This window comes from Beta vulgaris, chromosome 4, assembly GCF_026745355.1.
Source record: "Beta vulgaris subsp. vulgaris cultivar EL10 chromosome 4, EL10.2, whole genome shotgun sequence".
NCBI lineage: Eukaryota > Viridiplantae > Streptophyta > Magnoliopsida > Caryophyllales > Amaranthaceae > Beta > Beta vulgaris.
This window is the reverse complement of record NC_079205.1, coordinates 24,290,936-24,318,885: the sequence shown is the minus strand read 5'-3', so window position 1 is coordinate 24,318,885 and position 27,950 is coordinate 24,290,936. Positions and strand designations below refer to the sequence as shown.

The following is a 27,950-nucleotide window of genomic DNA, read 5'->3' as shown; positions in this document are numbered from 1 at the left end:
GGGCCGAATTTTTGTGTCCAAAGCCCGCTATTTCGGGCCGGGCTTAGCGGGCTTTTGCGGGCCAAAACGGGCCGGGCCAAAAAAATAGACTAAAAAGTCGTTTTTAGCTTTCCCAAAGCCCGCCCAAAAACAAAAAAAAAATGACCGGGCCGGGCCGGGCCCGGCCCGCGTGCCGAAAAATTCTGCCCAAAACCCGGCCCAAAAACGGGCCGGGCCAGCGGGCCGGGCCAAAATGATCACCTCTACAATAAGAGTGGGTAAAAAAAAATATAAGGATGTCATTGTTCATACCTCTTTAGCATTATTTTATGAATAATGGTCTATCGTTTTTGAAAAAAGGTTTTTTTTTTTTTAAATAACAAAACACTTTATTTTCCGCCTCTATAAATATTTTTCAAACACTCTTTTCTCATTGATACTTAGGTGTTGTTTGGTTGGAAGCTATTTCCTTTGAAAATACAAATTCATAGAAATACATTATAGGTGTTGTGTTTGGTTGGAGGGAAATGGGAGAAGTATAAGAAATACAAATTCCAAGGGAAATAGAATTTCCCATGAAACATGGGAAATAACTCACCAAGCCCCCCCTTGGTGAGTAATTTCCTAGGAAATGCAATTTTTTTTTTGAGGGGACCTAGGAAATGCAATTTCCTATGGTGTCAACCAAATAATTTTGTTTAATTCCTAGAAAATTAACAAGGGAAAGAATTTCCCATGAAATATAAATTCCCATGGGAAATTACTTCACATGTAAACCAAACGAGGCCTTAGTATTAAACTATTAATTATAATACAAATAAAACAATTATTCAATTATAACTATTCACTATTGGTATATGTTAAATTAATGAAAAATCAAAAAATTGGTGAAAATTGGGATATATTAATGGAGAGAGAAAATATGATGGGGACATGGAGTATGATAAATAGTAGGAGAGAGAATTTGATGATCTAAAAGTTAGTCTAATTATTAAAAGTAAAAAAAATAGAGATTTTTGAGTAGATTGGATATGAGTCACATGAAGAGAGAGAAATTAATATAGTATTTGATAGACACCTTGAGGGGTTTAACCATTGAGTTATAGAGGGCATCCTACAGGTGCTCTTGATCGATGGAGTTTCAACGCAAGTATTCGTGCAACACTGCAACTGAAACCCTTGAGTGGATTAAAGCAATTTTAGATTTCTTGAAACCCTTCAAATTCTTCTTCGAAGCTAATGTGGTCAATTTCCTCAAGGTCCCAGTTCATTACTTTTCTAAATTCTGCATTTTGCTTACTGTTGCTTCTGTTTTAGTGTTTTTTATTTCATGTTTATATATATTTCAGAGTCGGCTGTGGGATTTTGTTGATAAAGATTGGATAGAATGCTTGAAGCACGAGCCTGTTGAAAATCTTCTTCAGATTCCTTCTGGAATTGTGCAGGTTAATCCCATTATTTTGCTTCACTCTCTTTTAATTTAATTATTCGATTGATTTTCTTCTTTAATTGGAAAATTATTGCTCTTTTGGATGCTTATTTTTCTCTTCATGATTAAGGGTTTGCTCTTTATTTTAGAAAGCCTTGAGTTTTCAAAATTATTATGATTAGTACAAGTGTAAATTTTTTCAAATTTCAATATACAACATATTATACCACATAACTTGTAAAACTGCAAAACCAAAAACACGAAACTACTAATGATGCCAAATAGGCCCTAAGTTTTTTATTTTATTTTGTGATGAATAGGTTGACGTCTGTGTACAGCCTGTTTGGTACCAAGTAATAAATTGGGGTAATGGTGTTGAATTTACTTGCAGTTCTGTAAAGAAAGTGTTGAATTTACATATGTGTTTTCCTTCGTAAATATCCATTACAACTCATTGCGCACCTTAAATTTGGTAATGGATAGTGATGAAAATTAAGGAAAAACAAGAGGTACTTTTGATGGATAAATGTTACTCCTATGATAGTAAAACATAAGACTTTCTTAATAAAATTTATCTATAAATTCATTACTATTACAATTATTAGTTACTGACCACCAAACAGGCTATTAATGTTGCCGTGTATGTGTTCATTTGACTTAGCACATTATTTGTTTATTTCAAAAGATATGAGTTAATCTCTAAAATATTGTAGGAGCACTGGCCTGCCTCACTGAAGGAATATGTACTCAGCGCTAGATTACTTGCATTTCCACGGGAACAAGCAAAGCTAGAAAAGGTAATAAAATCTCAAATCTTTTTCATATCGAGTTTTCTCTTTGATTGGAGCCAGTTGATAATCATATTTTGGATCCATTACCATAATGTTGTTGTAGCCCTTAATGTGTAGAAAAGCCATGTATTCTGTCAAAAATATCTATAAAAGTTTTTGCCTTTGCACTTTGTCGGACTTTTGATGGAGAGATTCCTAACACCATCTACCCTCCCGCATTGTTTTTCTTAATTAGGCCTTGTTATAGGTGATGGGAGAGATAGGTGATGCTTGAGCTTTGGGCTGGTTACAATTGTTAATATGATTGGCGGTTGGTGTTTTTTGGTTATTTCCTATTTTACACATTAACTAAAGTCTAAACTCTAAATTTTATCATTAATTATTGTTTTGAAAATGAGCCAAAGCTGTTTGCTAATACCTGGTGATATTATGCCCAATGTACCCAAGCTGTGGCTTTGTATTGGGTTATGTAGTTTTCAAACCTAAATACATCAATGGTGAATGAAAGATGATGTATAAAAAATATGATGTACTAATCAGATGCAGCTTGGTTACATGATATTTGGTGTTAAGCATCTTATATGTGACAAAAAGCGTTCAGCATTTTAAACAAATCAATTCTTGGAGCAGCTATTTGGGTTTTGGTTTCACATGCACTTAGCAATGGAGTTTATATCTACGATTTTAAGTATAGGTGATGTGGGAGTCAAAGCTATTCAAATTGTCAGGGTGGTGTTAGAATTAGATTTGATATCAATCAATTGTTGATGTAACTTATCCGTAAACCAACCTAGTATCATTGGAGTTTTAGGAATTGTCCAAGTTATGTGGGAACTGTATCCTATCAGCTTTACTCCTTTATTCATTTATTTTTCATATTGTAGCAGGAGTTCCTGTTGTATCTTTATGAGGCTCAATACTTATAAATCTGGTGCTTGTTCAGCTGGAAGATTTTTGCAGCCACTATTGGTATTATATTTCATCTTCTTAGGGAATTTGCTCCTTCCATTCATCTTTTTAGTGGGTTTGATTGGAATTTCTTAACTTCTTAGTGAGCTTTCACTAGGTTCAATTGAAAATGGATTCAATCTGCAAGAAAGTAACAACACTTTTGAACAGATTTTTTGTATATCCAGACTTATAATGGTTGTTTACTTGTTTTGTGTGAACTGCCAACAAATGCTCTATATTTTGTCCCTTGAAGTTTCAACTCCACAAAGCTTGTCTAAAGGTTAATTAGAACAGTAACATAATGAAAGTAATACTGGGGTAGGATGTCTTAGTTGGATCGAACATCAGTACTAAGAGATCTAGGATCTGTCAAGTTTCTTTCTTCCCATCATCAATATGTTTGCATTGACAATTAAGTCCATAAGCTAGTTTTGGAGATAGCTGCTTATTGGATACCCTTTGTGTTGAACTATGCCTTGAATCAACCTAGCACGGGGTCCAGGGGTGAAACGCCCTGGTGGGGGTTAGGAGGCAACGTCCCGAACTTTTCGGCATATGTTATCTAGTATACCGGGTATGTTTTAGTTTCGGGTTCAGGCCCATCTGTTTAGTTTAATTAGTAGGGTATTATATAAACCCTATTATTAACTTATGCCTCCATTATTATTCTGTATTCTGTAATCTGTACTCTCTCCTAAACCTATAAAACCGTTTCTCCTTTGTGGACGTAGCTAACACATTGTTAGCTAACCATGTTAATTCTTGTGTCGATTGTTCATTGTTATTTGTTCTGTTAATTGCATTTGCCACAACACTCTTTTATGCATTGTGTTTTATGTGTGCTTGTTAATATGTTATGTGAAATTTAGTTTCTTAATTAGAGGTAGTAAACCTCCGAGTCACTGTTTGCAAAGTGGTCACATTATAGATCTTGTTAATTGCGTTAACGTTTGCGTTGTCAATGAATGGCTTGTAAATGATGAACCGGATCGCAGTCGACGCGGCAGTTGAAAAAAATTCACACTAATACGTTCTAACCTTATTTGCGTTGTTTTAGTTTATGAAGCACTATTAGAACATAATGTAATCAAATCTATCATAATTTCATGTTTCGTCAGCTATATAATTAATTCATAAACATTTTTGGCCAATGTTTCAAAAGAATTGATGTAAAAACGTCCTGACACGGAGAGTTCGCGTTATGGAATGGACAACGCGGCGAGAAGTATGTGATTTTTATTGTGGCATTCTGTAACGGGATTTCGCGGAACAACAAATCCAAAATCTGTTCGTTGTGTAATGGTACGGTTGAGTTTTGATTCCATCACTCTTATTAACCCCACCCACTTGCTAAAAAGTGAACCCATTCTAAGCTAATGTATTCTCCATGTAACGAGGAAGGCCATAAATCTGGGCCGACCCATTTACATCTCAAATCCATGTACCCACTTCATAATCTACACATCCACCAATGGAACTTTACTAGTTCAAAGCCCAATTCTTTAACCGAAATTTCCATTCCCGTTTTCTCCATTCATACTAATGCCTCCACTTTCCAGACCTCCAGCTCACTACATAGAAAAGAGAAAGGGCATGATCTGATTTTAATAAATCCAAGCTTAATCTCTCCTCCCATCTTGAGCCCAAAATGCCACCAAATTGCAAACACAATTTTGAGAACCTCGCATCTAAAACTAAACTCACCACTTTCAAACCCAAACCACCCAATTCACCTCTCCATCTCCAAGGTCAGATATTACACCGCAATTCCCTTCTCAATCTTACCAACACACAACCTTCCAATCCCAAGTCACACAAAACCACTTCCACTGAAACCTTGCTGCCACATCATAAGAGCTTCACAAGATGATCTCTTCTTCGCTGCACAACCAGAGGAAGTACAAGGACTCACAGATGAGGAGCTTGAGCGCCAATGGAAGCTGCACATCATTTTTCAAAAAGCCAATGTCAAGTGCTGCAGAGGCTGGGATTCACCGTCAATTATTATCCACCTTGAGGACAAGGTGGAAGTTTGGGCGGCCGGCAATGTTATAGTCTTATAGATTGGTTTAGGGGGAGGAGAAACATGGGTAGTATAATATAATTAGGATTGCTTGGGGATTAAGTAAGTAGCTCTATAAATATAGGGGATTAGTGATAGGAGAGGGCATGAAGAAAATATTGAGAGTTCATTTTAGTTGTTAGATTGGGAGTGTGTCAACTGTCAACTCACTGAAAACTTGACAATGTATCTTTTGTTTTTTGTAATTTACATTCATAGCAATCAAAATCATCTTCCTTTATTTTACTGCTCAAATATCCAGTTCATTACAATATGTTATGTGAAATTTGGTTTCTTAGAGGTAGTACACTACCTACGAGTCAGTGTTTCCAAAGTAGCCACATCATAGATCTTCTTGACATAATAGCTTTCAAGTGGACCACTAATATGGACCAGAATCCACTGAGTAAATGCTATACTACCTCCGTCTGCATTTAATTGTCACAATGTTGGATCCAAGTACATTATCACAGTAACATATGCAGTATAAATAGATTTAACATTCTAGCATGCAGTATGCCTATGTATTTAAAATTTGGCACCCGATGATAGCTTACATTATATTCTAAGTTATGCTATTATTTGATCATGTTTTCTTGCAGGTATTACCTGGCATGAATATAGTCCCATTAAATAGTGTCCTTTCGGAAGGCATGAATCCCAAGAAAAAGCATGAAGTAAGTGATTACTTTTGCATCTCTTTTTGGCCAACAACAACCATCCTACTTTCAAACTCTGAACTTGTTTATGCTTCCAAACATCTTCTGAAGACATTAGAGTTGAAGATTGCACTTAGGAAATTGAATTTTGGGTTAAATGAACTATATGCAAGTTGTTATCATGTTACACTTGTGTGTAATGACCGCCATACCTGATACCAGTGGTGTCATTGTTTGCTGGCCTTTTTCTTCTTAATGGGTTACTATTGACTGTTAAAAGTCTATTACCTATGACTTAGCCTGAATCTAGACAGGACTCTTTGTGAAAGTCATTGGGTGGTTGAATTTTTTTCCAATGTCTCATTCACTTGAGTGAATTGTTTATTAAGCTTCAAAATAGGGTCAGTATTTTGCTAATCCTAATATGATATGTCATGTGATTGTAGTCGATGTAATTAATTGTAGGAAAATGTATTGCAATATTGTGTATTACGGAATGAGTATATGACTTAGGGATCAAATGCATAGGGATAAGATTGTTTTTTTCTTATTTTGCCTACCAACATTTCCCCTTTTTATAAGCAAACCATTTTGCAATGCAAGTTATTTGACAATGTTATTGCTTGTCAGGTTGAGGTTTTGTCTTCGCTTGTAAGCTACGTTACGAGAAATATAGGTTCTCATACTGTTATTGATGTTGGTGCCGGGCAGGTACATAATAATGTTGTAAGTTTGTTTTTGATTCAAGATTAATTTACCCGAGCTAATTGATAATTTATTACAGGGCTACCTTAGTCAGGTACTTGCCTTCCAGTACCAGCTACCTGTAGTTGCAATTGACGCTTCTTCTCATCATGGAGTTGTTACAAATACACGTGCCGAGAGAATAAAAAAGCATTATGCGGCTAAGCTACATAAATCTGGGTATGAGAAAGGTTTCAATTTTGTTCCTTTTCTGACATGTATATATTAAAATACCTCTGTTCGGTCAACTTACATTAGCGTACAACTTATAAGTAGACATGGCCACGGGCTGGTTCAGCCGGCAATGAACCTGAACTGACTTTTCAGGGCCGGTCCGGCTCACGTTCAAGGCTGGCGAATCCTAACCCTGAACCGGTTCGGCCCCTGTTCCTAGTGGGCCGTGGTTCCGGCAGTCCAGTCCGGTTCAAGCTGGTCCCCTGGCAGTCCAGTTTGGAATTTTTTCTTCTTTACTCTTCTGCACACTTTCATTGTTATTACGTGGGATGTTGCTTCAACAAGCCAATGTGGTCTTTAAAACGAATGCAATTATGGGCATGATATTGTTCTTAATATCTACAAGGTGCATGAACTGCATGTACATAAACAATGCAATGCATGTACATAAACGGTGACTGATACCTTTATTATGGAGTCTTTAGTTTCTCTAGTAAGTTTGAATTAGGGGTTCTTAGTTTGCTGACAAATGAGAAAGAAAATCGCTTTTCAATCATTGTAGATTGCAGTTATCTTTCCTATATATCTGCTCCGTTGGCTCTTTCGTCATACTTTTGCACTTCATTTGTCTTACTTGCAAGCTCCTTTGTCTGCTGAGTTCTTAAAACCAGAAGATCTTTGAAGGCCAGTTGTTTTAAGAATGTGTTAATGGTTCGAATAGTTATTGTAAAACAGTGAAGCTTTAGAAAAGTAATAGAGCAACTTTACAACTGATACCTATTCTTTTGCGTTATTTAAAAGTAATCTTGAGCGGAGTCTAATATTCCCATGAGCACCTAGATTTAAAAAGCTACCTCATTTTACCCAAATAGGGATTTTGGAATATAAACAGACCAACTGTTAATCAACACACTGTAGATTGCTTTCCTTTTTTCCGGACAACTGATGCACTATTTGTCCTGTGCTAGATTAGCAAGGGGCCACCAACTATGCCTACGACAATTACATCGCATGTAATGTCCTCTTCTATGCTGAAAGACCTTAGCAACTACTGCTGCCAGAGAGATGGACTTGGTAAAAAGGAATACTCAGGAAAAGGCCCGAACAATATTTCTCATAAAATTGTTGAGGTTGGAGACTCGCGATTCTCATGCAGCGGAGCTAGTGCTGAGAGTAGTTCATCAGTGGTTCTTGCTGGTCTCCATGCTTGTGGTGATTTATCTGTGACTATGCTGAGGTATGTCTGCTTTAATCATGGCTCTGGATTACTATTCTCATGGTGTATATATTTTTGTGTCTGTGGTTTGAATTTTGTTTTACTACTATGTTTTTCATGATAGATATGGTTCTCTCATAGTAATCATTATTCATTATAAGGGTGGCAAACCATTCTCAGTTTAAACAGAGGAGCAAAATTCTTATATTTGATGCCTTTTTAATATCACTCTAGGACAACAATGTGCATGTGATATCTTTCAAGGTGGAAGATTTAATATCGATAGTTTGAATATGAATAAAAATGAGTCTCGTCTATGATGATATATTTTTCTATGAGATTTTGTTTTGTTAGGGAATGGTGCAACACAGTAACCTATTCTTGTTTCTAGAACTTAACGCTACCACATCCTTTATAAATAATACACCTCTCTAGTCTCTATCTTATTTGTGATAAAAATCATTTTTTTGGGGGGGATGGGGGTGGTACCTGATGTATAAATCAATTTTAGCTCACATATTGTACCAGGAAACAACTAAAAGACAGATTAACTAAATCACAAACATTGTGGCTCCCCCATACTTAAGATGCATTATTATGTTTCCAGGTGTTGACTCTTGGGTGCGGTTTTGCTCTAGATAGGAAGTCTTTTGCTAGTATACACACATCGGAGGCAAGCGCCGTATCTTTTATTTTCACCAATGATACTGATCTAGAGAAGAGGCTTGTAGATCACTTTATCACTGCAGCTTTGAGCATAGCATTAATAAGGCATTTAATCTAATGTTATTGCACCTGGGGGTACCTAAAAGGTCTGAATTTGGAATACTCATCTTCCTGCAAGGGAGGGACTGAGGGAGCCCTTCTGCGGTATCAAACATTGCCTGGTTACGTATGCAGGGTTGGCAGCAAAGTAGTCAGCCCTGCATGTGTCCAACTTAACTGAGCTTATGTTTCTGGAATTGCATCTCTTTTGCATAATCTTGACGGGGACAGTTAGTAACCTACATGGTCTATTTGTGTTCACTTGTATGTTTTATTCGAAATGCCTTCTAAATAACTTAGTAGCCCTTTAGCCTATAACTATACTATTATCTCAAATACTTTGAGCTTGCGATAAACTATCCGGAGACTTTTTGTGTGGTTCAGACCTGTTGGCAGTGCAACTGTATTTTTATAAATATCATTTACAGGGTGTTACTTTTATAGGACGTTTGTGGAGTGCAAGGAAGTGAAGGCGGTGGTTAGTATAGGGTGTTGCTACAACTTACTATCAGAAATTGGATGTGAAAATGGTGATTTCAACTGCGGTTTTCCTATAAGCAAGGGGATCAATTACATGGGTGTTTCACTTGGTAAAAATGCACGTGATCTTGCTTGTCAGGTATGCGATCGGTTGCTCTCTTCTTCATTCTTATGCAACATGGTGGAAATGGTACATAATAGCAAGAACATTTGGAGGCTCCCTCTCTGTCCATGGAGCTCCTCTTTCTTTTGATATGCTCTCTTCCTCAATAATTTCTCCTGTCTAAAGAATCCAAACATGATTAGGTAGGTTTAGGAGATAACTAACAAACAGTATCCCCCTCGCTTGCCCCCTACTTTCACATATATACGTCATTTCTAAATATTACTATAAGAAATCTAGAGATGAATGGGGGTTTATGGACCGGAAAAAAGAAAAATTACTACAAGGAAAGAAAATTAAATAAATTGAGAATAAATCTTCCAAAAAGCAATGGGCTCTTTTACCTCTAACTAGAATCTATGCTAATATATTAAAAAGCATTCTTAAGCAAGTCTACGCACCACGTGGCACTCTCAAATAGTCTCACTTTAGTTGTTTCGTTCCATGTCTTCATTATTATGCACATTAAAAAAAAAATTAGAAACATGCTCCATATAAGATTCGACCACGTGACCTCAAGTTAATATACTAAAGTTCTAACCAATAAGATACGCAACATTAGATGATATTTTTTAACATGAAACTGTTAATAACCCGGGACATCACCCGAGACAAAAAACTAGTTTAGTATGAAAAAAGGTGCTTTCTCGTAGGGTAGATCAGTAGATGAAAGGAAGTAAGCTATGATACAAGTGCTGCTACATGTGCCTGGCCTTGAGAGGCTGTGGTGACTGCGGGCTGTTTATAGAAAGTCTCTCTTTTGTTACTTTTGCATTGCCAATAATATTTTGTAGAATTGAAAGTAATTTTTTTTGTGAAGAGAACCAATTTTTATACAACAGCAAAAAAAAAAAAAGGGACCTAAGAAGGAGAGTGCATATTAAATATTTTAAAGTAAATTCTCTTCAGCTGTGATCGTGACAGAAATATTTGTAGTGCAGAAACGAAGCAGTATGTGTTATAGCTAGATTCTGTCAAATGTATAAGGATGTTGTTAATTCTCTTGTAAAATTAACTAATAAGCTATTCTCATTCTAGCAAAAGAGCTATACACTTTTATATACTCAAAAAGATTGATCTTATGCTCATATTGTACCACTCATACTTTCAAATGAATTAAAAAACTGATCTTTTACTCATATCTCATGCTTTGAATGAAGAGAACGTCAAGATCAATCAAGGAGCTTTGAGAAAGTTCATTGTTTTTGAAAAGCCTACCTATTTCTGTAGCATGATTGAAAGGACTGTCAGATTTTGTCAATTGAATGTGTTGGGGGGCTGACTTAAGAGATATCTTGTCTTTCATTTTAAGGTTCATCTTGTCTTTCATTTTCAGGTTCATTGATTGCAAGATCTGTTTCAGTTGTACACTTTCCATCAATTAATAGAAAATATTTTAAAATATCACAAGACTGATGCGCATAAAGACGTGAGTGAACCATGTAGACCTTATGCAATATGCTTATGTAATGTTCAGGTGGGCTTGTTTATATCATTTGAAGGCTCAAAAATGTTTAAACATTATGGCTATCTGTCCTAAGGGACTTCATATTCTCCAATATTGGATGTCTTTAGGTCCCTTTGATATCTAAAGCTTGTATGCCGACACCAAATTTGCTGCTGTGCTATTAGAGCTGGGAGAAAAAAGGCATTTGTTTTTGTATTTTCCAGTGGCAAATTGTTTGCAGCATAGACTTTTTGAGGTGAATGAGAGTGAGGTTTGGACCATCTGAATATAAAACACAAAGTATGATGTCTTCCGTAGCTTAAGGACCACAAGACCTTTCTGTGGCGTGATCTTTGGAGATTGAATGAGAGTTGTAACACAACAGAAACCATAATTTCAAAATTGATTTGTTAATAGTTTGCTGAGAAATTAGGTTGTTTTTCTTTGTTTTCTGAGAGGCACTGCGTGTACGCATCAGCACAAATCATCAATTCGCTGCAGTTATGTAAGTTATGGAGAGAAGGATAACAAGGGAAGCACACTCGGAGTCGAGAAATTCTGTTATGCAGTGACTTGGGCAGTTAAGGTATTTTGGTAGAAGGTTGAGAGAGTAAGCAAGATGTAAGCTGGGAATCGTGTACAAATAAGGGAGTGGGGTTATTAGGTTGGTCTTTCGCAATGTGATGTTCATCTTATCTTTTTGCCTGAGTCACCAGGCTTGGAGGTCTGGAATGTAATGGAGCATTGGTACTTTGAAGGTAATCCACCTGGGAAATCAATCCTAGTCACTTATCAGAGGAAGAAAAAAGTCCAGGGGGGATGAACACAAGAGGCACATGAGGAGAGGTACGTGTAAGTCAGGTAGAGGTCAGCACCTCACCTGGGAGTCTGTTATTGTCAGGGAATAGCAGGGAATATGACAGAGAATTGCACTGCGAATATTCCAGAGCATGACAGCTGGGAAATCTCATTAGAGAAAATAGTGTAGTAATCTCAGTAGTATAAATAAAGGGGGAAGGGAGCTGAGAATTTATGCAGAAATTACTTGGCTTATCTATTTTCTTCTCCTTGGAGGGACCTAATCCTCTGGAACAGGTTAGGGGTTTGTTTAGAGGATTACTCTGATTTTCTATAATACAATTAATCTATTATTAGTTACCTATTTTATTCTCCTTATGTGTCAATTTAGAGTTTTCTTGACTAGATTATAGTTGATCCTCTTGTAGCCTTAATATTTCAATCGAGAGCAGGTTATCTTAGTTTCTTCTTTGTTCAAAATCCTCAACAAATAATTTTTTCAATTTATATTTTATTACACTGCACTTCTTTGTACTGTGGAATCCTCATTACCTACTGCGCAGTCTTATTTTGAACTTGTGTTAGTAGAAATTTTTCTGATCCAGAAAGGTAAAAGAATGTCTTCATAGTCTTTCCACTAAACAATGCAGAGTGGATCTTATTCATGACCAGGATGCTAGCTGTAAGAGACTCTCAAGAGTTGCTGTTTTTTTTTTTTCCCTTCTCTTTCTCTCTGTCACATTAAAATTTACAATTGTGAAAGTTTGTTCAGTTTCTACTCGATCTAATAGATGCCTGGAGATAACCATATCTGTTGCCATGATGATTTGGCAATGTCGTGACTCTATGTGTGATTTATGTTCTATGTAGCTTTGTTATTTTATCTCTCTCTACAATTGGTTTATTTCCAGTCGGAGACTCCTGTAGATTTTTATATTCTTCATTAACTTATTCCACTTTATAGTTCTAACTAGAGTGTTATTAGTAGTAGTAAATTTGTGTTGCCTCTGATATATTAGCTTTGTAGATGATCTCAATAGAGTCGTGATCCCAACAATCTTAGTCGTACTCACAATTTCAGAGTGCCGAAAGATGGCAAAGTTTGGAGAAGGAAGCTGGTATTCAGAATTTTGATTTGCATGGATTTCGTGCTGCCTTTCAGATGGTACGTTCACTAAAGAGCCTGGTTAACTTTTCGGTTGTTTTTGTAGTTATGTCACTGCTCCTTTGGTCAACTTTTTGGACTCTCTGTGTGCGGGGATACATTTGGCTTAATCAAGGCTAAATTTTTTATATTCTAGTTTTCCCGTAAGGTTGCTTATCTAAAGGTCGTTGCTGCTTCTTCCGCACAGCCACACTACAATATACATTTTCATAAGGCCCTGCATTATCCATGACCTTTAATGGTGACTACGATGTTCGCAATAATATTAATATGTTACCATTTTTGTTTGTTGAGTATCTGGAGTTCAATGATCATTGAGCCACATTAGCAATTTCTATGTGGGAAGTGGGTTGTGGTGTTTTGACGTTATTTATTTTTCATCTTTTAAATGCAACAAGAGGGTATGAATTGTTTCACAAATCATTAGACAAACTTCAAGAGTGGATTATGTTTAGTGCTTGAATACTTGGATTAGGACTATTCTAAAGGGTGAAACCAATACGCTAATAAATGGATTTTTACGACCTTAATAATTAAAAAGGGGATCAAGATTCATATCTTTTGGGTATCAGAGCTTAAGTTTTCAAAAACGTAAAAAACAACAAAATTGACAAAAAATAATTTGCAATGTTGTTGATATGAGAATTTTCCTAAACAAGTATGGCATGGTCAGTAGATTGGCCAAATTTAATTGCAGCAGATGTGAAAATCCAGTGGTTTGGCTGGTTTGTTAATTGTCCTTGTTGTGAGATGAATACTTTTTCCATCCAATATTAGTACGAGCGCTTTCCTTTTTCATCGAGCCCATAATAGTTTGAACTTTATTTTTTGGCAATGGTCTCACCAATTGTTTTCTTGATGAATTGCGGTAGGGTTTACCTTCTTTAAAAGAAATTTAAATTGCAATAAATCTTATTATGGGAGCTCCATTGCCGTATAAACATGTTTATAGAAGATTATAAGGTGTTGCAAAGGCAAATTGATAAATTTATTTGAAGAGGCTGTATGAGTGAGAGCATGAGGTCTTGTGACGTGCTTGCGCTCTTTTTCTCTACAAAGGATAGAACTGGAGAACGTACGATGAAAGTAGAGCTGAATATGTGACAATTTTCTAATCATTCTCCATCTGTTGGACTTTCAACCCTGTTTCCCCGAGGAAAGTTCTTTGTCTATTATTTGGCCCCATGTTACCAAAAGATGTTCCATCACCATGACCGTGGCTGTGGCCGTTACCATGACCCGTGACTCGTGACATTGCTATTATGACAGTATTTTATATCACTGGTTTCACCTATGCAGATCCTTGATCGATATTATCCAGAAGTTCTTTCAACGAGTCCTTCAATTGGTCGTCAAGGGAAGGCATTGCTTCGCCAGCAGAAAAAGACTATTCCTAAATCTTCAGACTGTGCAATGAGTATGTTTCGGTCTCATAACTATTCAATCGAATTTGCAACCCGTTTCAGGTTAAGCTAACCCTCTTAAGGTTAAGATGGGGTTTAAGCCACCTAAGTAGGGTTCCTACACCACTCCTTACATACTTGTGACATAGTTATTGTCCTTGCTTCATTGCCGATATCACATTCATTTGTTATCATAGAAGAGTAGATTTGTCTTCTACTCTTCTATGATGACCTAATTCTTCTGACTTGGATGAAACATCTTGAGCATTTATTTCTCATGATCAAAGGGCCTAGATTGTTTCTATGTTCTCATTTTAAGTTATGGTTCTCACCGGGTCTTATTCTATATATCTACTTCATCCGCTCTGAAATAAGTGATATATATATATATATATATATATGAATAGAATCACGTGAAAACCACTCCTTATGTGGAAAACTGAAAACTGCAACATAAAATGAGCAAAAAGTTTCTTAAAATGAGCGAGCAAAAATTTCTTAAATGAGCAGAAGTTTGTAACATGAGCAAAAGTTTCTTCAACAGAAAATGAACAAAAAACATAAAATGTACAAAAGTTTGTAAAACGAGCCAAAATTTCTTAAGATAAGCTAGAGTTTCCTAAATTGGAAAAAGTTTCTCAAAATGAGCAAAATATAAAATAAGCAAAAAACATAAAATGAGCAAAAACATGAAATGAGCAAAAATTTGTAAAATGAGCAAAAATGCCGGTTTTCAGTTTTTAGTTTTCAGTGGATTATATATATATATATTATATATATATATATATATATTATATATATAATATATATATATATATATATATATATATATATATATATATTATCCTAGAAAGATCTCAACAATTGTTGGAACATATATGTTAAATAGATAAGTTGCATTATGGTTATCAAATATTATTTTTTCTCCTCTCTTGCAGTGTTCATTAGATAGGTATTGATGAACTGCATTGAAGAATTTATCTCTCATCCAATAGTGTAATCAATTAAAAAGTAAATAACATTTAATCTCATATCCCCCTTTCAATAATTTGTTTCTCTCATGTGTGTTCAATTCTCTCTTCTTTTTGTAAATTTTGGTTCCTTTTTCCTTTTCCTCTTCGGTCTGATACAAATGGCGGCTAAAAATAAGCAAAGAATGTGTCTTTAAGAAGGACAAGGAAATCATTAAGTTAACGTTCAAAATCGAAACTTACCAATTGAAGATCCAAGAGGGGATCTTTTTGGGAAAAAACTGGATTTGGGGTGGGAAATGTGGTTAAGGGTGCGTTCTCTTCACCTTAATAAAATTAAGTTTCAGGTTCAATTAGCTTAGTTCAGATAAATTCCAATCAGGTCCAATCAGGTCAGTAAGTTTCAATAAGTTCCAATCAGGTCCAATAAATCTCAATAAGATCCAAATAGTCAATGATCAGTAAATTAAACTAAAGTACCTATATGATTATTATATAGTATATATTTGTACTATTGTCTATTATTTTTATTATAAATATTACTATTAGTTGATTATGTTATTATTAAATTTTTTAATTAAAGTACCACTATGATTATATAGTATTATATATGGATTATTATCTATTATTTTATTATTATATGAATATTTGTTGATTATCTTATTATTAATAAATATTATAATCGTGGTCAAATAAGGTTTACCAAAATAATCATCATAAATATAACTAGAGATAATATATTTTCGTTTTTATAACAATGAAAGATGTAAATGTTATTAATTGATTTCCTACTAGCGCTTTATGAAATCAAAACAAGAATATAGGCAAGCATATATAGTAATTTTTTTGTTAAAATGTTAATCATAAGAGATAATTAATAATTACTATTATTTTGAGGGATAAATTTTAATAATTATTATGTCATAATAAATTTTGAGGGATAATATTTATGTTAGGGGTAATATTTATGTTATTACTCATCAATGTTTTTGTCAAATAAGTTTCAATCAGGTCCAATAAGGTCTAGTAAGTTCTAATCATGTTAATAAGTTTCAATCAGGTTCAATCAGATGTAATAAGTTGAATCAGGTCCAAACAGGTCCAATAAGTTAAGTTAAGTTCAGGGTTATTCAGGTGAATAAAACGCACCCTAAATGTGGAAGAGTGGGAAAGAAGGTTATATATGGGGAAATATGGAGTGAAATGAAACTCCAAAACAAATAAAAGAGAGAGAAGAAGGGGGGAAGCTATGAAGCACGAGTACGCCTCCCCAACACCGAATCTCGTACCAGGGACGAGTACGGCTAGGATACGTCCCCAAAACGACTCCAGTCGGGTGGGTACGTGGGTTTTGTTGGCTATGGTTATGGTGAACCTAGTTATGTGTTGGTAAGGAACTTCAAGTGAGAGAGACATACCCAGCTACTTTTATGAACTTAAAAGGGCAAAAGTCAGATCTAGGGTTTTCTTTTTGGAAAATTTCCATCTCACTCAACTCAACTACATTGAAGTTCGAAGCCACCCCTTTGTCTCTCTTAGGTTGTCGACACCATTAGAAAAGGATGAAAAATAGAGAGAAAAATCAGCTCTTGTTGAACTCGTGAATCGTGATTGAGTTTGAAGATTTGACACTTTAACTTATCAAAAATACAATAATCTTTGTCCGCTTTATTTTGATTTTTTTTTTTTGCCGAATCCATGCCGTACTCGTTCTTGGAAAATTTGATTTTGCCGTTTTCCATCTTCCTACCCGTGCTCGTATCCATTTTCGTGCTTCTTAGGGGGGAAGCAAGTCAATGCCGGATAAAATCCGGTCAATGTCGGAAAATAGTTGAGAGGTTTGATCTGACAAGAAAATAGAGTTAAAAGGTTATTCTCACAAAATGTCACTTTTAAAAGGTTGCTTCTGACAAAAAACTCTTTACTGAATTAACATCTTATATTCAATAATTAACCAAGGCTCCGTTAAAATTTACAGCCAAAGAGTCTTGAGATCTGAAGAGCTCAAATAATCGATTTTTATCTTCTTTTAGTCATTTGCGCACTTGTAATATTTTCCCCCTTTATATATATATATATACATATATATATATATATATACATATATGTATATATATGTATATATATATATATATATATATATATATATAATATTATATTATATGTATATATATATATATATGTATATATATATATATATGTATATATATATATATGTATATATATGTATATATGTATATATGTATATATGTATATATATGTATATATATATATATATGTATATATATATATATATGTATATATGTATATATATATATGTATATATATATATATATATGTATATATGTATATATATATATGTATATGTATATATGTATATATATGTATATATATATATATATATGTATATATGTATATATATATATGTATATACTCCCTCCTGTTTTTATTAGTTTACCCATTTTTTGGGACACATTTGCCGAAGCACTAATTTGAACTTTAATATCTCTAATTATCAATAAGCAAAAATTACAAACAAATTGATATATGGATACTATACATAGAAAAGAATCTAACAAGATCTCATATGACTATTTTTCTTTAGGTACAAATCACAAGATATATAGTCAAACTGATGTATGTGAATAGTGTTAAAGGTCAAAATGAGTAAACTAATAAAAACTGGAAGTATATATGTAATTTTTTTTTATTTGTTGTTGTTTGACTCCATTTGCCTGCATCTCTCTGTTTATTTCATTTTGATCCCCTCCCTCCCACTTTCTATTTGTGGGGACTAGTGAAAGGTTATTCCTTTTTAGTAAGGAGTACTGATGTCTAAGAATAAGTTCCTGATTTATACAGAATGTGAAGGGTATTTTGTTATGAGTTGAGCTCTAGTTGATCTGTAAATGACAGATAGGAGCCCTTTAATGTTCTCATAGAAGTGAAAGCTATAAACCTCTAGCCATCAATCTCCTCCGACATGTCATCCGTGCTCTTTTGTTAAAGTTACTGTTATTTGGCTTAGATCGTTTTGGCAGAGGCAAACTGCATGTGGCTATGGCCACCAAGAAATGAAAGAGAAATGCAGCCTTGAATCCGTTTGTGGCTTGCCTTATAATGTTGTGCATGTTCCTTACAATCAAGGCTGATGCTGTTTGTGCTTGCTGCAGACGAGATATCCAAAACAACTTTGGAGATGGACTCTGCAAGTGATGGATCTCAATGCGATCATGACGACAGAAAAGGGAGTTTTAATGATAAGTATCCACTTTTTGAGAAATTCAGCCACTCAGGTCTCTGCCATCTTTGTATTGAGCCTCTGCAAGATATGGATTTGCGTGGACTTTGGAGAGAATATCAGCCTCTTGCTGTATGTCTCTTGCAGCCTAGATTTGTTTTCTCGAATCATGCAACCTGCTGTTTCATGTTCCTTTAGATGTTCAATTGTGATGCTGTTTCAGAAGATTCATGCTAGTCTGCTGAATTTTGACATGGTGACTAAAATATGGCAAATGAGGGAAAGACTGACTCGTTATATTAGCTTTTGTTTTGGCATATTGAAAACAGAAGTGATAGGTTTTGATAAATTCTTATTGGGGGGGGGGGGGGGGGGAGGAGAGTGAAATGCCAGTATAGGAATTTGACAAATAAATTAAGCAACAAAGGGTTATGGTATATTAACTAAATTCCTCAATTTCCCTAGTGAAGCGTCACCTATTGTTTTGAAAAAGGTGAAGTATATCAATATCAGTTTGAAACATAATAGATGTTCATAGATAGCAAAGAGCATCATGCTTCTAGGTTGAGCTTCATGCTATGTGCAGACCTTGTTCATCAGCCTCAATCTGTAAAAGTTATGAGGGTTCGTGCCCGAGTCTCTCAGCTTCTTCGAATGAATTATATCCTTTTCTGGGGAGCAATTGTCTAATGCAGAAATCTATCATCTATTTGATCTTGAAAGCATGTAATTCCTATGCGTAAAGAAAGTCTGCTGAAAGTAGAATTAAATCAATTGTGAATAATATTCTCGCGCTTCTCTCTCTGGACTCTCCCGCCATTGATGTGGGTTGTGGTTTTCGAACCTGAGCCATGGCAAAAACTCCCATCAAAGGGCAATTCAAGCTACTGTGCAACGAGAGAAACGCCAGATACCCTCATCATCTTCATTGGAACCAGATGAACCAATAGTTATCGAACTGATGAATCCGATCGAAAATGGACGAATTCAAGAATGGTTAAATGTTCAAATGTTGGATGTAGCAGCAATTGAAAAAGCTTTTCGCGATCAAGAAGACATGAGTAAGTGGCTTAATGTGCTGAAAAAGGGGGATGAGTCATGAGCCTCTGGGTATCAGACAGGAGAACTCGAATGGAGGTCCTAAAATGGCGGACAACAATGGTGAAACAGGTAATCCTCATTCTCATGTTAAAATTGATCTATGTGACATTGAAGATTAGGTGGCTTATTGGCAATCCTCTATTGTTTGCGATGTTTTGGGGGATAATCCACCCATTAAAGTGATGGAAGGATTTGTTCATCGTATTTCGAAGAATATAGGGATTGATAAAATTGTTGTTTTAGGACGGGGTATTTTCTTGATTAGATTTAATTGTCAAGATAGTATGCTTAAAGTCATCAATTGGACCCACTGTTTCTTTGACAATAAACCTTTCATAATGAAACCTTGGTATGCTGATATGGAGGTCCTTGAAGATGATTTGAAATCTTTTCATATATGGGTCAAAGTCCCTCAAATGGACATCAAATATTGGGGGGAAAACACCTTAATTAAAATCTCGGGGTTGATTGAAAAAATGGTGAAGTTGGATCAGTTTGATCAGGCCACTAGGAATAAGGAGAAATTAATGTTTGCTAGTGTGTGTGGAGATCAAGGTGGATCAGGAGCTGCCAGAGAGCATATTTTTTGCGAATGAGAAGGCATCTTGATTGAACATGTTAAGTATGAATGGAGGCCTATTCTCTGTACTTCTTGTAAAGGGTATGGCATCAGGCTGCTGATAAGAGGGATAAGATTGCCATGTAGTAGTGGGTCCAGACTCCAGTGTTACCAAATTCACTATCTAATTCGTCTTTTGAATTCGCCAATTTGCCCAAAATGAGCCAAAAATGAACCAAAACTGACCATAATTCGCTTTTCTCAATTCGCGATTCACGGGGGAATCCAGGAATTAGGTAACACTGAGTGGGTCCCTAGGAAACAAGAAGTTTTTCAAGCAGGGAAGCCTTCTGTGATGGACCATGTGGTGGATCCTGCTCCTCAGAGGCAGGATGATGGTCTCATAGGGGGTTTTCAAGTGGTGAATAGGAGACATTCTCCTTCTCCCAGGAAGAATTCTTTTGCAGTTTTGGAAGAAATAGGTATTGATGGTAATCAAGGTAGTACACAGGAAGATAAAGGTGAGGGGAGGAAGTCCCCTACCTCCTATGGATAACAATCCATAACGTCCTCATATGGAATGTAAGGGGGCTATATAGCATTGAGAAACAAGCCAAAGTTAGGAAGCTTCTGCTTTCTCATAAAATCCAGCTATTTAGTCTCCTTGAGACAAAGGTTAAGGTTGCTAATCTTGGAAAATTGTACCTTAACAGCTTAACCTATGTCCTAACTGGTGTTTCATAAGTAACCATAACTATCATTTGAATGGTAGGATAATTGTGCCATGGTAACCTGATGCTTTTACTTTAGATGTTCTCCAGATGTCTCATTCATTGTGGGCTTACTGTCAATAGCTCTCAGGTGAGTTTTTTGTGCACTTTTGTGTATGGCCTTAATGAGATTGCTCTTGATAAGATTGCTGAAAAGGCTTTGTAAAGGGACCTAAGAAGTAAAGCTGCAAAGGGTACTGAAGCTTGGTGTACAGGGGAAGATTTTAATGCTATCATGCGTGATGAGAGAATTATGGCTGATTGCAAACTCAATGATGTAAAGGCTATTGGCAGATTTTTTATATGGACAAACAAACAAGAGGGTGAGCATAGGTCCTGTCAAAAATTGACGGATTTATGGCTAATGCCAGCTGGGATGATATTTTCACTAAAGCTGAAGTGACTTTTCTCCCTGAAAGGGAATTTGATCATAGTCCCATTTTTCTTAGGTCTTTTAATCAGATGATGGGGAAGAAACCTTTTAGGTTTTTAAATCACTGGATACGTAACTCGCAGTTCCAGGTGACCGTGACTCCAACAGTAGCATCACTAGTTTACAGTAAGAAGTAAAGGAAGTTGAGGCTTCTGTGTCCCATATTCAGCAGCACATGCACCTGTTTCCTAGGGATCTCACTCTTGCTCTTGCTGAAAAGGCAGCTCAGTTGAAGTTTAGTTTGAAGGGCTCATCAAGTAATTCTCCAGCAAAAAGCAAAACCCAAAACTCCACTGGCTGAAAGAGGGAGATGAAAACATCAAGGCCTTTTGCAACAGGATCAAAGCTAGGCAGAAGCATAATTCTATGATTTGTTTAATCATGATGGTGTCTGGGTCTATACTCCTCAACAGGTGACTCAAGCTTTTGGGGACATGTTTAGAAAATAGGACTGCTGTGTTACAACATATAGTGGATTTGGGGCAGAAATGTGATGATCACTTGACTGGGATAGTGGGATGCTCACATCCAATTCACCCTTGATGATGTAAAAGCTATGATTATGGCTATACCTAGTAACAAGGCTCCTGGGATATATGGATATAATAGTGGTTTTTTCAAGGCAACCTGGGAGATTGTTAGGTCTGAGGTTGTGATTTTTTTTGCGACTGGAAAGATTCTTAGTGATATTAATATTTCTACCCTCACTCTGGTCCCAGAAGTGAGAATCCCTAATAGTGTAACTGAATTCAAGCCCATTGTTCAGTTGTTTATAAGTGCATCACAATGCTGTCCACAAAATTGAACCTTGTTTTTTCCTCTTTGATTAGACCTCAACAAGGGGCTTTTGTAACAGTGCAGGAGTACCCTTAATAATATCCTGTTGTGCCGAGATCGGGTCAAGATATACAGACCAAATCAAAGACATTCCTGTTTGATGCAACTTGACATTAAGAAGGCCTACGATACTATCGAGTGGGGCTCTCTTCATGGCTATCACCTTTCCACCTGCTTTCATTAAAATGGTTATGCTATGTGTGACTACCAATTTACTCTGATGTTGAATGGTTCTCCCAGTCCTTTATTTACTCCAAAGAGAGGGCTTAGGCAAGGATACCCTCTTTCCCTCTTGCTGTTCACTTTGTGTATGGAGTATGGCACAAGAACCACTCTCGTTTCAAATTTCACTGTAGATGCAAGTCTATTGGTGTTAATCACCTATGTTTTGCTGATGATCTCCTATTGTTCTCAAAAGTTGATGTGTAATCTATATCCATGCTTGTTGGTGGCCTTAAACTTTTTTGAGAGACTATTGGGCTCTGTCAATCCTGAGAAGTCTGAAATTTATTGTACTGGGATGTCTCAAACTGACATAGTGACATGACCAGGGTGCAGCAGCTTCTTGGTTTTTAAACTAGGAAGATATTTGAAGGACTTCTTCTAGTCCACCACCGGTATCCCATGAGCCATTTGAAAATATTTTATGAATTAGTAAATGCGCATTTACCAGAATCGTGCAGTACAATGAGATTAGGACTTCTTCTGCTTATTTATTGATCATGTACGAACTACTCGCTTTGACTGGTTCAATGGATACACAAGAACTTCAAAGGGGGGAAAGCTAAAAATACTGTAGTTTTTGCTGCCATGGCTGCTATTATATACAACATTTGGAATGTATGTTGGTTGTTGAAGTGACAGAGTACCACATTGCCTCAGCTGACATTATATTGGTTTTTTTTTTTTTTTTTTTTGAGGGGACATATAGTTAAAAGAGCGTATATCTAGTTTGTATGTATTCAAATTATGCTTTATCTTGATAATTATGATCCTTGACATAGAATAAAAGCTGAATATGACGGGAATTTTGTTGGGGCTTTCCGGGGTGAAAGAGAGGATGTGGTATTTTACAGTAAGGTGCAAGAGTGTGAATAATATTTAGAGATGTACGTTTTAACTTATATTCTGGACTGTTGCGTGCATTGTACCATGCTATGTTGTCAATGAACACATACAAAGCCATAGACAAAAAGTGACTAAATTAGAATTGACTTTGCAATTTCTTCCAGGAGCTTATAGGACCATACTGGTCTCTGCGAGCTGCTCTGGGGCCTGTCCTGGAAACTCTCTTATTGCTGGATCGATTGCTGTACCTACAGGAGCAAGAAACTGTTGAAGTTCTGATGTTGCCTATTTTTCATCCTGTTTGCTCACCGAGGAACCTGGCAATAATTGCTCAAAAGAGCTCAATCTAGCTCAATTATTGATGTGAAATGGATGGCTTTCCTATAACAAATTCTATTTTTGTTAGGATTTGTTTATTTCCCTAATTCTAAGGAATAGGACTCTTAAAATCCTAGTCCTAGTAGGATTAGAACTTCTAATTTTGTTAGGAGTATAAAATGTTTTAGTTGATTTGTAATTCTAGGGAGCTTGTTTCATTTGGATTAGGAGTGTGTTTTCTTTGTTATCTTGTTTTAGTTTTCTAGTTCTAGTAAGATTAGTGTTTTGCTTTCTTTGATTTGTTTACACGCTCCTATGTAAGGCTTTTACTTTCATTAATAAAATAAGCTGTTTTTGAGTTGAAATTATGCCTTGTGAATTATCGTTGTTTTTGCCGAGATAGCAAAATAACATCGTTGAAAGATAGCTTTATTCTTCAACCTTAGTACAATTCATACCGAGATAGTTGAATTGTTCATATCCTTGGCTATTGATTTTCATCCATTATTATCCCTAAAACACCATAAACAAGTTCGAGTTAAGAATACCGCAAAACGTTTGAGTTGAACTAAGAAAATCCACAACTAGTGGTATTAGAGCAGTCTCATTGCAACGACGCGTGAGGGCGCGTGCGGTGTCCACATCCTAATTTTATTGGTTCTTTGGAAAGTTAACATACAGGGGCTACATTGTGTCAAAATTTTAGCCTATTCCGATCAGTAACAAATTCGCAACGAAGCAAACAATTCGACGTTGTCATGGGAGACAGTGAAGCGGATCAACTAAGGGATGCCATGTTGGAAGCACTTGCCAAACCAAACGAAACCTTGCAAGACATGCTCACCCAACTGACATTAGAGGTGTTTAAGAAGAAGAAAGGGGATGAGCCTCGTTAACAAAGAGATGAGGTGATTAGGCTTGGTGACCTTCCCGAGTTCAATGGTTTGAAAGACCATCAAGCCTATCTGAATTGGAAACGAAGAATATAGCGCCTCTTTGATCGTAAAGGTATAAATGAGAGAGACATTTTAACCACGCTATACTTAAATTTACTGATTATGCATCAGATTCGTATGATTCTTTTCAAGTTCATAGAGTGAGAGATGGGAAGGAAAAGATCGAAACTTGGACATCATTAAAACTGAAATTGAGAAAACGATTTGTTCTTAAGTCCTATATATAAGCAAGAGTTGTACCTTAGGCTAAATCATTTTCAGCAAGATCATCTATCCATGGCCGAATATATGATTTAATTTGAGAAGCTATATTTGGTGTGTGGTTGCAAGGAAGATGAGGAACAAAAGATGGCTAAATTTATGTTTGATATATGAATAAACCTAATGCTAATCTTGTTGAATTGCAAACTTGATGAGTTGTGTCAATTAGCAAGTAAAGTATAGAGGCAGCAAAGGGAGGCCAAGGGCATGTCGTCTTCCTTTTTCGGGCGAGACTGAATCTTCCTCTAGTATCAAGGTGGAGGAGAATGGTGACAAGGGAAAGTGGTGAAACTTCTCAACCTACGGCTCTAGATATGGCTAATAAGGCTCGAAAAACAGTTTGTTTCCCGTGCCAAGGTATTGGTTATTGATGCGGTCATTAAGTGACACGTTTCGGCGGTTTTAGCCGCGCAACAATTAGGGGTACAACAATAGGTAATTAACTTATTGATGCGATTTTCGACTGCAGAAATAGTCCAAGCTATTGCTACGGTTCCTGGCCAAAACTGTAGCAATATGTTACAAACCTATTGATGTTGTTGTGGCCCAAAACCGCAGCAATAGGTACTGGTACAGGTAAATGTATTTTTTTTGCTCTTTTCCATCAAAGTTTAAAGAAAATAATGTAGGAACAAAATAATACAATACTAATTGAAACTGATGACAAATAATGCTTATGCAAAATTCAAAAACATAAAAGATACAAAAAAATCCAACATATATATGAAAAGAGATTCAAAAAAATATATAAAAAAATAACCAAAAATTAGAAACCCTGTCATATTGAATCCTAAAAAAAATGAAGAAAAAAAACAAAAAAAATTGAAAACAAGAAACTTGATGCGCTTCAACCTCGTTCTTCGCTTCTCCTTCAAAACATCAGATTCACCAACGCATCACCATCAACGCATACATAAAAGACAAATATACAAAACAAAGAACGACCGACGAGGAATGACGAGGAGACGACCGGTGATGTTTATTGTTGGCGAGTGAGAGGAGAGTGAGGAGATTGAGGAGAGAGGGAGGATAGAGTGAGGAGAGAGAGAGAGGATAGAGGGAGAACGACTGAGGAGCTAAGAGAGAGGAACTAAAACCCTATCTGGGCCGTATTTTATAACTTATTAAAACAGGGGGAAGGAAAGTGGTGTAACTTCTCAACCTACTGCTGCTCTAGATGTGGCTAATAAGGCTCGAAAAACAATTTGTTTTCAGTGCCAAGGTATTGGTCATGTGGCTCGAAGTTGTCCTAATAAGATCTTGATCTCTAGGGAAGAATATGATGTTTTCTTTGCTGAAGAAACTCACACCAACCAAGAGTCATCTCATACTTGTGATGATGATGTTGCAAAGCCTTCTCTTTGGGACCAATAATAAGTTTGCAAGCCGGAGAATGAGTCATGCACATTGATTTTGAGGCGTAGCTTACTGCCCACTATAAACGTTGATCATAAGGACTAGAAAAGGTCCAATCTTTTCCATTCAAATTGCTTAATTAATGGTAAAGTTTGTTATTTTATTATTAATAGTGGTTCGTGTACCAATGCGTGTGCGTTATCTATCATTGACCCTTTGAAACTTACTACGCGTGCACATCCTCAACCTTACAAGTTAAGCTAGTTTAATGATGATGGAATATAGGTCAAGAAGAAAGCTTTAGTTAGGTTTCGTGTGAGTGATTATATGGATCAATTATGGTGCGACACAATTTCTACAACTGCATGTTAGTTGCTGGTAGGTAGGCCATGGGAAAGTGATCGTCAACTGCTTCATAATGGTAAGACCAATGCTTATTTGGTGTTGGTAGGAGACAAGCACATGTTGCTGAAGCGCTTACCTCCTCGTCGAGCCATCTCACCCCTACCTACAGCCATATAAACGCCTAAGGCGTAAAACACGCACAACAATGCCGAGGCTTCTTCACATATTTGCTTGAGTTCGTGCCAACATGAAGTGTTGGAGTCCGCGCGCAACAAGATGGAGAGACATGCTCATTCTTTGCAAATGCATCGAGGCACACACTTAGCTAAGGATGATCGATTTTGGTTGTCTATCACTGCTCAAAAGTTGCACGTTAATCATAAGTATGACGAGCCATTAGATGAAGGATCATTTAAGATCATAAAGAAGATTGGGTACGAGACATTCAAGGTGTTGCTTGGGAAGGGAATATGTGCTACGTTAACTTCTGCCAACTTGGTGCCTTGTTTCAAGAAGCTGGGACTTGATGAAAAGTTCGTTTCAAGAGGGGGAGTGTGATGTGAAATGGATGGCTTCCCTAGAACAAATTCTAGCTGTTTTAGGATTTGTTTGTTTTATCTAATTCTAATAGGAATAGGACTCTTAAACTCCTACTCCTAGTAGGATTCGAACTCCTAGTTCTATTAGGAGTTTAAATGTTTTAGCTGAGTTGTAATTCTAGTTGTGTCAGAAATCCAAATCCTAGTTAGATTAGGATACCTAATTGGAGAGGGATTATAGTAGCATTAGGAGTCTAGTTGAAGTAGAAGTATAGTAGGCGTGTAGGCTTGCTTGCTGCCTAGCTTGGAGCTTGTTCCAATTGATTAAGAGTGTGTTTATTTATTTGTTATCTATTCATCAGGAATTTTACAAAGAGTAAAATATCTACAACACTTTTTTGTCCAAATTCTACGATAAATCCATTTATTTTGGAAATTGAATCTTCTGATTGATATTAGGAATTCATAAATTGTTACCTGGAGTCCTTGGACTTCCCTCAGAAGACACACTAGTATTGTTGGCTGAATTTTTTAGTTCACGAATCATTTACAACAAGCTTTGCATAGTCTTTGCTTACTCTTCAATTTTATTCTCCAATGATTTGACATAATCCTCCATGATTTGTCTCCTAGTTGTTGGCATAGAAATAATTTCACTAAGTTTCAACATACAATTTCACTAAGTTTCAACATGGAATGTTCACTAATATTCATACCGTTATTCACGTAAAATAAATTCATAGTCATATGAATTTAAGCAAGAAAATTGAAATCACATAATGAAAATAAAAGAAAAAAAAATTCCCCATTACGTGTCCAAAATAAATTCTTACTCCTTGAATAAACAACTAATTTTATTCTTCCATAGAAGGGAAAAGAAAAATGTGAATAAAAAAAACACACTATATATATATATTTCCTAAAATGTTAATCCTATAAAACACTTTTGTCTGTTGCAATACCCAACCT

The 27,950-nt window shown here is 36.0% G+C and overlaps 1 protein-coding gene across 8 annotated transcripts; it reads left to right on the top strand.

Annotated features, from left to right (window-relative positions):
• The first annotated feature begins 1,008 nt into the window (after positions 1-1,008).
• Positions 1,009-23,889, top strand: LOC104883368 (uncharacterized). 8 transcript variants are annotated; one of them, XM_010667875.4, is made up of 12 exons: positions 1,022-1,238; positions 1,329-1,424; positions 2,122-2,205; positions 5,815-5,889; positions 6,502-6,582; positions 6,656-6,795; positions 7,763-8,026; positions 9,215-9,389; positions 12,740-12,823; positions 14,123-14,240; positions 18,371-18,570; positions 23,371-23,889. In XM_010667875.4, exons 1-12 carry the CDS (start codon positions 1,113-1,115, stop codon positions 23,554-23,556), a joined length of 1,629 nt encoding a protein of 542 aa, XP_010666177.2. In that variant the 5' UTR covers positions 1,022-1,112; the 3' UTR covers positions 23,557-23,889. The 8 variants fall into 8 exon arrangements, 7 of the variants coding, with proteins under 7 accessions (XP_048498923.1, XP_019102900.2, XP_010666179.2 ...); XR_007273315.2 differs by lacking the exon at positions 14,123-14,240 and having other exon boundaries at positions 1,009-1,238; positions 18,371-19,608; positions 23,371-23,508; XM_048642966.2 differs by lacking the exon at positions 18,371-18,570 and having other exon boundaries at positions 1,016-1,238.
• Positions 23,890-27,950: the final 4,061 nt, after the last annotated feature.

Coding starts and splice junctions, on each gene's coding strand:
- LOC104883368 (XM_010667875.4), top strand. CDS start 1,113: ATGGAGTTTCAACGCAAGTATTCGTGCAACACTGCAACTGAAACCCTT. Junction 8,027..9,214: donor TTATCTGTGACTATGCTGAG/GTATGTCTGCTT, acceptor TTACTTTTATAG/GACGTTTGTGGAGTGCAAGG. Junction 12,824..14,122: donor TTCGTGCTGCCTTTCAGATG/GTACGTTCACTA, acceptor TCACCTATGCAG/ATCCTTGATCGATATTATCC.